General features: G+C 40.7%; 1 protein-coding gene across 3 annotated transcripts in view; it reads right to left on the bottom strand.

Moving 5' to 3' along the window:
- The window catches only part of SWEETIE (HEAT repeat-containing protein), a 144,845-nt gene that overhangs the window by 50,057 nt on the left and 81,895 nt on the right, over positions 1 to 12,893 (bottom strand). For all 3 annotated transcript variants that reach the window (XM_089159117.1, XM_089159114.1, XM_089159116.1), the window contains exons 31-32: positions 4,538 to 4,631; positions 1,513 to 1,733 (exon numbers count right to left, since the gene is read on the bottom strand). In XM_089159117.1, coding sequence (XP_089015243.1) covers positions 1,513 to 1,733; positions 4,538 to 4,631 — 315 coding nt within the window. The remainder of the gene's footprint in view (positions 1 to 1,512; positions 1,734 to 4,537; positions 4,632 to 12,893) is intronic.

Raw genomic sequence — 12,893 nt, 5'->3', positions numbered from 1 at the left:
ACAACATCCAAACTCTAGATCTTCCCATCTGTGATTCTGAACCCCCTTTTCCCATCCAAAATCAAGATTCATCATGACTTGAAGTTTCACGATCCAAATTTGATGAAACTTGGTGGACTCCTAGGCAATCAGATCAAAACTTGATGCAAGTTTAACCCTATTTCGTCAATATAAGATAGGTCCCCCTAAATTATCTCAAGAAACCTATTTGAATTTTGTCCCCTGTACCATATCTTGATACTTACTTGAAACATTCCCTAAACTATCCAAACCCATCCAACACTGCCCCATTCAAACCCATTACAGCTTCTCTATCCCTATCAGGGGTTTAAAGGTTACTAGTTCAAACCTAGTAGGGGTTACCAACTTACCACTCAGAGGCCACCCCTTAGGCCATAGCCAAATTCATTAATTCAAGCCTTGCGTTAACCCTGCTCTACAGATCTTGGAAGATCAGCCCCATTTGATTGAGACTACATCACGACCCCCATGCTCAAATTTCACTTGTGAAGCTTGATAATACTTACTATTTAAATTGGCACACTCATTGAGGTTTTCTCTTTGAAGTAACAGAAAGCTACCTATATTGGCACATTTGATGAAGTTTTCTTGTCAAAGCAAGGGAATAATGGAATATACTACTGGTACTATCAAGTCTCCGCAAAAGATATAAAACCTATCTAGGCCCACTCTTGTGCAGACTTCAGAAGATAATGGAGCTTGTAAGAGATGTTATACCACAGAGTACAAAGGCCTATATAAAGATTATTGATGACCAATGTGAAAAGCAGCTTGAGTCATCCATTGCATAAGCTGATGAGCTCAACATATCCTACAGTCATATTTAGGTTACCTATTTAACAGCACTAAGAAACTAACAAATTATGTGTTTACCAGCACACCATCTCAATCACAAACACTGATGCAACCATAATCTTGGACTTGAATCAGAATTGTGAGTTCAACATATATTGCAATAATATTTGGTGTCTTTTTCTGTTGTCCTGGGTTGGACAAAAATATCAACCAAAGAGCATGAGAAACCCATTGATCAAATCCAGTAATTATGAAATAAGCTAAATAAAAAGGGAATCAGTTTTCAACTGACGTTAAAGTGCACATGAAACTTATAACCATAAGCCTTTTCTCTCCATTCTTATATTCCTAATGCCTCACAAGGTTCCATTATAATAATGATAATCTCAAACAACAAGATTTGGAAACTGGCAGCCCCCAGTGAAAATCATCATCTAAATGCTGATTAAGTGACGATAAGTGTGCAGGACCTCAGGAATCAGGATACACCATAATTACTTTTTGTAGAAAAATTCTGCCGATGGAAACATGAGGATACAAGCATGAGACCTACACTTTCATTTCTTATTCTATTATGTACTAGAAAAAGCTGCATGTCTGAGAAGCAAGACACAGAGCACCAGAATAGAAGTTGAGAATACTCTAAGGAGCAATATCTTAAAACATTTAAGAATATTAAAGTTTACAATCACATACTCTGCCGCAAAAACCCTGGTTCGATATCTGAGATGTTTCTCTCCTTTGTGAATAACATTTGGAGTGTCAACATTGGACGCTGGTATATGTTGGTCATGGGAGCTAGCAACCATGTTTCCACCATCTTCTTCATAATATAACCTAGTATCACCATCATTACCATTAAGAGAATCATGTTCCAATCCAGTGTTGGCAGTTCCTCCCACTGATGTAGCAAGCACCTAGAGAAAAAGTTTCAACAACTTTAACAGGCTCTGATATGAAATAAATGTTTCCAAGCACCTAACTGAGCCAATAAAACACATCTTAGGTATGAATACTATCATATATATATATATATATATATATATATATATATATATATAACACAGTATGATTAAAATAATACTGCTAATATTCCTTGATGAGATAAAAATGCTGCCACTGGCAACCTATCTTGCACTGTGATTTGACATGCCTGGTCTCTTAAGCTTGTAAAGGCAAAATACAAGAATAGATTGTTGTACGCCATCAATGAATAAGAATCGGTTTCAACTTTCAAGAATAGTTGTCAAAGTATTGTATAGCGGGACACCATGGCTGCCTTGTTGGTGTTGCCACACATCCAGGGCAACTCCAATGCCTTTCATCGCCTAAAATCCGTGATAACTATGGTTTCGACTTTCAAGGAGTAACAATTTGAGATAAAAGTTGCTTCCCATGGGAATGAGAAAAATAACAAATTCAATCAAAAGAGGTCATTCAAATTGTAATTACAATAACCATTGGTTGCCTTACTAACACAGTATAACTAGAATACTACTGCTAATATTCCATGATGCAAACCACCTACGAGAAGATAAAACTGCTGCCAATGGCATCTGATCTTGCATAGTGGTTTGGTATGCTTGGTTTCCTAAGCTTGTAAACACAAATAAAAAAGAATAGATTGTTGTACGCATGGTGGGAGAACTTGGCGAGATCTCGCAAGCTATCTCGCTTTTTCAAAGAAGCGAGATGAGATGGAGATCATGAGCATATCTCGCTCGAGATCTTGCCATATCTCGTTGGAACTCTCAATTTTTGCCCTTTTTTTTTGCAGATTTAGGTTGGATTTTCACTTGCAACTTCTCTTAGCACATCTACAACATCGAAGGAAGATCAATCATTCTCTACATGTCTTATGAACTTATGATTTAATGACTTATATAGAACTTCTAATGGTTGTATAATTTTATTATTCTATTCTTGAAAATTGAGATTGTGATACTCGTATGGATGGAATTTTGATGACATTTAGGCTATTTGACGCATTTGATACACTTGCTTTTTAGTTATATGCCTTAAAGGTTATATATTTCATATTGTATAACATTGTATTCCCTAATCCTACAATATTTCGATTTCACACTATGGGTTGACTTAGAAATCATACTTAGGATTGTTTTCTAACAAATCCAAGGCCATCAATGTGTTCAAAAGGCCTTAAATAGGCTAAATAACAAGTTTCAGCCCAATTGGGACCCTAAAACCCACTGAGATGGTCCACCGAGCTGATGCCAAAAAATTGCATATCTCGACCAAGATCTCGCCAAGATGATCGAGATCTCAGTTTTTCAAGGTGGTGAGATCTCGCTCAAGAGCGAGATCTTCTACCATGGTTGTATGCTATCAGTGAATCAGAATAGGTTTCAAGAATAGTTGTCAAGGTATTGTATAGCAGGACACCTTGGTTGCCTTTTTGGTGTCGCCTCACATCCAAGGCAACTCCAACATGTTGGGTCACCTAGAAGCCGTGACAACAATGGTTTTAAGGACAACAATTTGAGATAAAAGTGGCAGCCAATGAGGATGAGAAAAAGAACTAATTCCATTATAAGGAAGTCATTCAGATTGTAATTACAATAACCCCACTGCAACATTTATCTAAAGAACATATATAAAGAAGTCAAAACTGAAAATGTAAATGCCAAATTGCCAATAGCAGGAAAAAATTTGCAGTGAGTTCAAGGTCCGTCTATTTGGACTCATCCACCATTGTTTTCCAGAAGTATTCTTGGTTCTTAATATTGAAGACGAGGTAGTGCTAACGATGACACGATGACTTGTAACATTCAATAAGGGCCCTTAGTGAGCACTTATATTAAACTGGACTGCGGTTATCCTGTAACTTTAGATGAAGTAGACACGTACTCCAAAGGAAGCTTCTGACTCAGCAGACTAGTTTGAAATTTGAATATTCACGATGACTTCAATATTCATCAGTAAAGAGATATAATTAAATAACCATGGAGATACAGAGTAAATCATATTGACCAATAGTTAGAATCAGAATTCTCTCTCCAGTGACAGCTGTATTGTTATCTGCATCGAAATTCAATGCTTTGTTAATGTACACCCATGTGCTGTCATACAGTAACACCTAGAAAATGGAGACTGGCTTCAGATGGCTTAGATTTGTATGCATATGGACTGTGATTGATGCTTTGTTTGTTATATGTTGTTTTTCTAATATTAAGTCATTACTAGCATAATTATATCATGAATTTCACAATTCATTGACAACACATCCATGCTGCTGCACAATTAGCAGAAAACCATAAAGAAAGGACTTCCATTGCACCCTAGGACAAGCCCTCAAACACAGTGTATCGCCTTGCTTCTAGTCATAGTGCTCCATATATATACCAACACAATTAGCATATTGATTTATAGACAACCATGGATCTACCAGCATTACGGTGAAGTGAAATAACAAGTATTGTAATTTTTATGGAGTAAACAAGAGTAACTTGGATAAGAAAGTAATATTTTCTTCCAGTTGATCATTAGGTGACACAAAGCAGAAGCTTGTAATGGCTCATCTCCGGTTCCAGTTCGTTAATTCTCTTCGTTTCTTGTCATCTTTTGAAATGCTATTCCAAATTATTTTTTGAATCACATTAGGGTGTCATTATACATACTAAAGTGGGAACAAATGCAAAAGCAATTGAGAGAAACACATTCAATAAAAAAACAATTGTTCTCAGAGAGATAAGAGGCTTACAATTTTGCGACATACTGATAGCCAGCGTGACGGGCAAGAAGGGCATGATGTATAAAGCAGGCGAATAATGGTGGAACCCACCAAATTCCCAATCCTACAGAAATAAAACTGTAACATTAAGTACTGATATTAAAGCATTGTCCAACAACTAATGCTATTGCTGCATGTCTGTTGGCTAAATAATTGCATACAAGTTGCAAAAGTGATATCACCCCACTAGAGTAGACTTCATAAATCTTTTTGATTGAGAATTTGAGTCTCATTATTTGTAGCTGGTAAAATAACAACACTGTGAACAGGTGATATCATGACCATTGTGTCACAAGAATAAAAACAGAAAGTGACTGATGTGAACACAAAGAGAAGGCCCACCAGAAGCCGCAAGGAGGCTTAGTCTTCCCTGGTCCATGGCTCCATGCACACCTCTTTGGGGGTAAATTTTCTTTTCAGAGTTACATTCTTTACTTTGGTTGCTTGTCAGGTTGGGGTTCTAATCCGTTTCAAGTCTCCCAACTAAAGTCTTTTAATTAATTATATAAGTTTTTATCTGGATATGGTTAGCTGGATAAGGTTCCTAGGTAGTTACTATTGGGGAAGCTTACTCGGGGCGCTGTATCCTGCACATTTGGATGGAGGGCAACTTCATAGATGGACTGCCAAATCTCGCTCAGTGGATCATATTTGGAAAGCCATCTCTAGCAATGTTAGGTCCAGGATTTCCTTTTTGTACCAGAAACCACTTTTAGTCACCCAAAGATATTTTTACCTGGGGTCTCTTGAGAGCTCTCTGCTTGTGCCTTCCAGGCGATCCTAGTCTGGTTGCTTCCCCCCCCCCACCCCAAAAAAGAAAAGAAAAGAAAAGAAAGAATCCCTCTTCTTCCCCTCCATGTACCTTCCATTTGGGTGTTTATAACAAAGTTCTGTATCCATCCAAAGAAAAACAGGTTCCTAGCTCGATAAGAAACCCAAGTTAAGGTTGAAGAGGATTAGAGTTTGATTGTGATAAGACCCCGATCTCAAAAACGATGAATAAATTCACTCACAAAGATAATAGCAACATTGAATCAAATAATCTCTAGACAAAACACAGTACTAGCAGTAGGTGAATCCTACGACTACCCAAGAGCAATAGCTCTCACCTGATCTTCCCCAATAACTCCAAAAAACTGTCCCCTCTACTATTCCTTCCCCCTATTTATAGCAATTACGTTCCTACAGTATTAATTAACAGAATCATCCCAATTCGAATAGGACTCTTCAATTCTAATCCTAAAAAGTAATTCAAATAGGACTCTTCGAATCTAACCCTAATTGTAAAATGACTCTTTCCTTCCCTAGATTTTAGGGATTTACTTTCCACGTTGTCGAGTGTAGACACGTGATACAAGGGGCTTATCAATACTCCCCTCCAACAGTTTCACCTTGTCCTCAAGGTGAAAATCTGGAAAGTGGGACCGCATCTTGTCATAAGCATAGTTGTCAAGGCGTCACCTAAGCGTCGCCTCGGTGTCTGGGCTCCTTCCAGAGCGCCTTAAATTGGCATCGCCTTATTTTTAGGCAATAAGGCGTCCGCTTTTTATTTTTCTTTTTTAAATCACGAGAAAGATGCCTAATCAAAGGCATATATTGAAATACTTATTAGATTCCGATTGTAAAGTATCTATTGTTTGAACCAATATGCATATATATGTATAATGACGCTACATGTGATCAAATGTTAAAATAAAAATAAAAACAAACAAAATTGAAAGAGAATAAGTTCTTGACTCAAGTCTCACACTCTCACTCTCACTCTAATCCCTAATCTCTTTCTCTCTTCCTCTCTTCTTCTCTTCCATTCCCACGACAACACTGCAGCAAGCAGTGGCCAGTGACAAGCAACTTCTTCTCTTCCTTTCTTCTCGCGACTTTTTATTTAGGACCTATTATGTGTGATTTGTAGTATGTTGGATGACTTGAGGTAGTCTGATATTAGTTTTTTTTTTTTTATATAAGATATGATAGATTTAGAGTGAATGAGATGTACACTAAAAATTTCAATTAAAACGCCTCAAGCGCCTCAAAAGCGCCTCAAAAGTGCCTCGGAGGGCGCCTCGTCGACTCATTGCCTCAATTAGCCTAAACCGCCTTGCATCGCCTCGTCGCCGTGACAACTATGGTCATAAGTTTCCCAAGTATTTTCACAAGGAGGCAGTCCTTTCCATTGAATCATAACTTACAAAACCCCCTGGGCAGAGAAGCGAATGCTGAGCAATTGTTTTGGTGTGGGATGTAACATGCCATTCTCTCGCAAACATGAGGAAGAGGCTGGGGGACCATGTGTTGACCAACTGCTGGTTTCAATTGTGAAACATGGAACACAAGGTGGATGCGAGTCCCTTCGGTAAACTGTAACCGATAAGCTGCGGGGCTCACTTGCTCTATGGTTTGGAATGGCTCGTAGAAACGATGGCTTAGCTTTTTGTTTGGGCGGTTGGCAAGTTTCTGAAAACGATAAGGTTGGAGTTTAAGAAAGACCTCATCCCCCACCCTGTAGTGCACCTCCCGGCGATTGGGATTAGCGGTGGCGCGCATCCGTTCTTGGGTCACCCGGAGATTAGATTTGAGATCATCCAATACTCGATTTCGCTCACTAAGGAACACATCAACATCATCAACCTTGGACCGGCCATCTTCCCAACGCAAAAGTGAAGGCGATTCACGGCCATATACAATCTGGAATGGAGACATTTTAGTGGCTGAATTAAATGTCGTGTTGTACTAATATTCCGCCCAAGGTAACCAATTAATCCAATCCTTTGGTTGGCGAGCACCGAAACAGCGTAAGTAAATTTCAAGGTTGCGATTCACGACTTCTGTTTGGCCATCGGTTTGTGGATGATAGGTGCTGCTATACTTCAGGTGGGTGCCTGCTAGCTTGAATAACTCCATCCAGAAGTGACTAAGGAAGACACGATTGCGATCTGAGACAATGTATTGCGGAAATCCATGCAAGCGGATAACTTCCCTAGTGAATGATGCAGCCACTTCCTTAGCAGAGTAAGGGTGTGAAAGAGCAAGGAAATGGGTGTATTTGGTGAGACGATCCACTACCACCAGCACTATGTCCCCGCCTTTAGTCTTGGGTAAGCCGCCAATAAAATCCATACTAATATCCTCCCAAATGCGTTCTGGAATTGGCAGCGGTTGAAGGAGACCTACGGGTTTCATAGCCAAGTATTTACTGCGTTGACAGGCATCACAACTAGCCACAAAGTCTCGAACAGCAGCCTTCATTCCCACCCAATAGACCACAGCCGTCAATCGCTTGTAGGTCCGCAAAAACCCTGAATGCCCACCAATTGGGGTGGAGTGATATTCGGACAATAATTTGGGACTTAGGGGGGATCCTTCAAGGATGACTAACCTGTTTTTATAGAGTAATGTTCCTTGTTGGAGATGATAGTTAGGATAGTCGTGGGATCCTTTTAGGAAGGCCTGAATAATTTTCTGGTAACGCTCTGAGACGTGAACTGCCGCATCTAAACCCTCACTTTCCTGCCAAGTTGCTATTGTCATAGAGAGAAGCTGCTTATCATCCTCTGATCGTCGCGAGAGAGCGTCAGCGGCTTTGTTTTCGCTGCCCGGTCGGTACAATATCTCAAAATCAAATCCCAAAAGCTTTAAGACCCACTTCTGTTGATTAGTAGACACAATGCGTTGTTCCAGCAAATATTTCAGACTCTTTTGATCAGTTCGTACTTTGAAATGTCTCTCCATCAAGTAGCAACGCCATTTCTGGATCGCTAGCACAATTGCCATTAGTTCTTTCTCATAGACCGACTTGGTTTGTGCACGAGGGGACAACACATAGCTCCAGTAGGCAATCGGGTGGCCATCTTGCATCAAAACCGCACCCAGCCCAAAACCTGAAGCATCAGTCTCTACCAAAAACTCCTTTGTGAAATTTGGCATAACCAATATTGGAACGGTTGTCATTGCTGTCTTGAGGGCGTTAAACGCCATAGTTGCTTCTTTATTCCACTGAAATGCATCTTTCCTCAATAAGTTAGTAAGCGGAGCGGCAATCTTTCCATAATCTTGGACCAATCTGCAGTAATACCCGGTTAAACCTAAAAATCCTCGCAAGGTATTAAGATTGGCGGGTTGGGGCCACTCCACCATGCACTTGATCTTTTGTGGATCCGCAGCAACTCCGTCTTTAGATATGATGTGCCCTAAATACTTCAATGTAGCAACCCCAAACATGCATTTTTTTCAGTTGACAACGAGGTGGTGCTGTGTGAGAAGTATAAAGGTGGTTCACAAATGACAAACATGTTCCTCCATGGTCTTGCTATACACCAAGATATCGTCAAAGAACACCAAAATAAATTTTCACAAATGTTCTCAAAATACCTCATTCATGAGGGATTGAAATGTGGCCGGAGCATTCGAAAGCCCAAATGGCATCACCAGGAACTCGTAATGCCCATTATGGGTACAAAAAGCCATTTTTTCCTCATCACCTTCCGCCATTCTGATCTGGTGGTATCCTGCTCTCAAATCAAGTTTGGTGAACACTGTGGCTCCGCCCAACTCATCCAACAGTTCGTCAATTGCGGGAATGGGGAACTTGTTAGGAACTGTGAGTTTATTCAGGGCCCAATAATCCACGCAGAAACGCCATCCGCCACCCTTCTTTCGAACCAACAATACTGGACTAGAGTAAGGACTCACACTAGGCATTACCAATCCTGCTATTAACATTTCTTGTACCAACCTTTCGACCTCATTTTTTTTAGAGTGTGGGTAACGATAGGGTCAAATAATAGGTGGGTTATTTTCTCCGGCTAGCCGTATCTGGTGGTCTTGCTTCCTTCTTGGTGGTAGTTCAGTTGGTTCAGCAAATAGTTGAGCAAAGTCGATTAATAAATTTGATACTGGTGTACCTCTATATCGTCTCCGTCAAGATGTTGAGGCTGCAGCCAGTAGCCATCACCGCCTGCTTGAATAAAATGTAGCACACTTTTCAATGTTGTTTCCAATTGCAACAAGGTCGGATCCCCATTTAGTTTCACGGGTCGTCCTTGCCACTCAAATTTCATGGTTCTCAAACGCCAATTACTGCGTACCTCCCCGAGTGTCTGCAACCATTCTACGCCCAAGATTATATCAATGCTACCCAAATTGAAAGGGTAAAAATTTTGTACAAAGACCTCACCGCCCAACTGAATCGGAATCTATCGACAGATCCCTGTACATTTGCTAATCATTCCATCGCCCAGAGCAACCTGAAATTTTGTTTTTTGGATTACCAATCCCAACGGCTCCACCAACTTTTGAGCGACGAAATTGTGCGTTGCACCACAATAGATCAAAACGATGACTTCACAATCATTTATTTGTCCCGTTAGTTTCAAGGTATGTGGTGAATCGATTCCCACCAAAGAAGTATGCGAGAGTTCCGTCTCGAGCACTGGCTCCATTTCGACCGTCGTATTGTCATCATCGATCACTCCTTCTTCTGCTGCAACTTCTGGATTATCATCATCGTGGAGTAACAGCAACCCTAGTTGCTTCAGATGGCATCGGTGGCCTTTGGAATATGGGGTGTCACACCTGAAACATACCCCTTTGTCCATTTTATATTTGATTTCTTCCTGGGATAGCCATCGTGAGCATCTTGAGTTCACCGTCGCTGTTGTGGTTGCAGGTTGAGATTGTGAAGAGGAAGACAAGGGTTCACTTCTTTGGTTTGGGGGAACCAAGCTGTTAAAGCTTTGGTTCATTCCGGTTCCCTGAACCGTATTGGTTTCTCTAATATTGGTGTTGGGTGGGCTGAAGTTTATAAAACGTGAGGTTAAATTTTGGGCCGATTGAGTGGGCTGGGTCAAAAAAGATTTCTTATTTTTCCCCACTCTATTTTTGTCCTCCACGTCTTGGGCCAGGTCCATTATTTGGCTCAATTTGGTGAGGCCAAATAATCGTACCTCCGCCCTCACTTCCTCGTTTAAACCAGCAAAAAACACCCCTTTCAACCATTCTTCATCTAACGCTCCGGCTGCCGCTGCTAATTTCTCAAACCCTTCTCTATATGCTGCAAACGTCCCACTTTGCTTATGATTAATCAACGCTTCTTGGGGAGTCTTCAGTTGTGCTGAGTTAAATCGATGGATCATCGATTCTTTCAAGTTTCTCCATGATGACAATGGTTGCTGCAATTCTCGGAAGCGTATCCATCCCAGTGCCGCACCTTCAAAACAAAGAGTTGCAGTTCTGAGTTTCTCTACAACGCTCAATTTGTATAGGTCAAAGTACCTCTCAGCCCGTGCGATCCACCCCATCGGATCTTCCCCCATGAAAATCGGCATCTCAAGATGTCTAGGAAGGAAGTCTCTCGATTTCTCTGGTTCAATCGTTCGCTCGCTGTAATCTGGAGTTCCTTCGCTTTCATTCACCTCAGGCGTTAAGGTATGCATCTCTGCTGATTTTCCTTTCAACAGCATGACCCTTAATTCCTCTCTGAAAGCATCATTCGCCTTTTCTCCTTTTTCAATGTGTTGTGTCAAGAGTCCAACTTGACCTGGAATCTCTTTCACGATACTTTCCAATTCCTTTACCCTATGCTCCATTCGGCTCTTTACCATTCCCCTGGAATCGATGGCTCTAATGCCAAATTGATAAGACCCCGATCTCAAAAACGATGAATAAATTCACTCACAATGATAATAGCAACATTGAATCAAATAATCTTCCAGACAAAACACACTACTAGCAGTAGGTGAATCCTACGACTACCCAAGAGCAATAGCTCTCACCTAATCTTCCCCCAATAACTCCAAAAAACTGTCCCCTCTACTATTCCTTCCCCCTATTTATAGCAATTACGTTCCTACAGTATTAATTAATCATCCCAATTCGAATAGGACTCTTCAATTCTAATCCTAAAAAGTAATTCGAATAGGCCTCTTCGAATCTAATCCTAATTGTAATATGACTCTTTCCTTCCCTAGATTTTAGGGATTTGCTTTCCACACTGTCGAGTGTAGACTCGTGATACAAGGGGCTTATCAGATTGCCTTTCAAAGTTGTAAAAGGCCATAAATTCTCAAGTCCTACAGAATTCCTCAGTTTTGAATGAGTAAAGAAACCTGAGAGTTCACAGCCAAGGAGATTTGGCAGGGTTCCTTAGGGGGGGACCCTGAAGTTGGCTAACCCAAAGCATTCCGGTTTTGCAAATTCAGTTCTAAACCCCAGAATTCAGGTATCGATTTCAGCAGGGGTCTCAATGTCAGTCTGCAGAATTTCATGTCAAGTAATTTCAGGTAAGTCCAGCCCCCTTTACCCCCATCACAGACTCTCCCTTCTTCCCTTGTTCCTTCACAACCCAGAACACCCCAGTCCAGGCCTTCACAGCCCCCTCTAGAGGCCTTTTCCCTCTCTGTTCAGGTCATGGATCTCTTCCATGAACCCCTGCGACTCCTCTGGAGTTTTCTTCCCTCCCCAGCTCTCTCTCTCTCTCCGATTCTCTATTTCTGGCGGGGAAAAACAGAAAAAAGAAAGAGAATAAAGACAGGGAAAAAAAAAAAAAGAAGAAATAAAGAGAAGAACAAACAGTGATAAGAAGAATCAAAAGAAAATGAAAGAAAAGAGAGAGTCTTGAAGAATTTTGAACCCTTCCCACATATCCCTGGATCCTCTAGACCAAACCCTTACCCTTTGGAAGCTTCCATGGCTTACCAAAGCTGTCCATATAAAACCCAAAAGGGCCAAAACCCTAGAATTACCCAAAATAAGGAAATTCTGAAATTTCATGGATCCCCTCCTTCGTTTACATCAGGGACAGAAGCATAAATGGCTTAGCAATGAAAAAGCAAAGATAGAGAGCCTCAGTTTGGGCTTAAGGAACAAGTAGTTCAAAAACTGAATAAGCATCGAATAATGTTTTATGCATTATCCTGCTTAGGGGAAGGGAATACATTTGTTTTGGAAGGTTTTCCCTTAACTGATGGATGGAGTAGAGCCATTGGAGGTAACGCATTTTCAGTCGTTCAATCTTCCATCTTCTTCCAAGGCCTCAAACCCACCATTAGTTTAGAAGTAATAGCAGTAAAGATGCATGTCCATTTCATGCACCCAATGTTGTTATAAGCATTATTTGGTAATGGAGAAAGGAACACATTTGTTTTGGGTTTTGTGTGAATTGATATGGACGGAGTATTGGGTCTTGTGTGAATTGATATGGACGGAGTAGAAACACTGCACTTCAGGTAGACAGCATTTTTTTTCTTTCTTTCTTTTTCTAATCATCCACGCTTCCACTACGATGTTCTAAAGCCCCACACATACTAACACAATAGCAGAAGACCATAAC

This window comes from Hakea prostrata, chromosome 6 (genome assembly GCF_041222555.1).
Source record: "Hakea prostrata isolate BN-2017 chromosome 6, UWA_Hpros_2, whole genome shotgun sequence".
Lineage (NCBI taxonomy): Eukaryota > Viridiplantae > Streptophyta > Magnoliopsida > Proteales > Proteaceae > Hakea > Hakea prostrata.
This window is presented reverse-complemented; position numbering and strand designations above follow the sequence as displayed.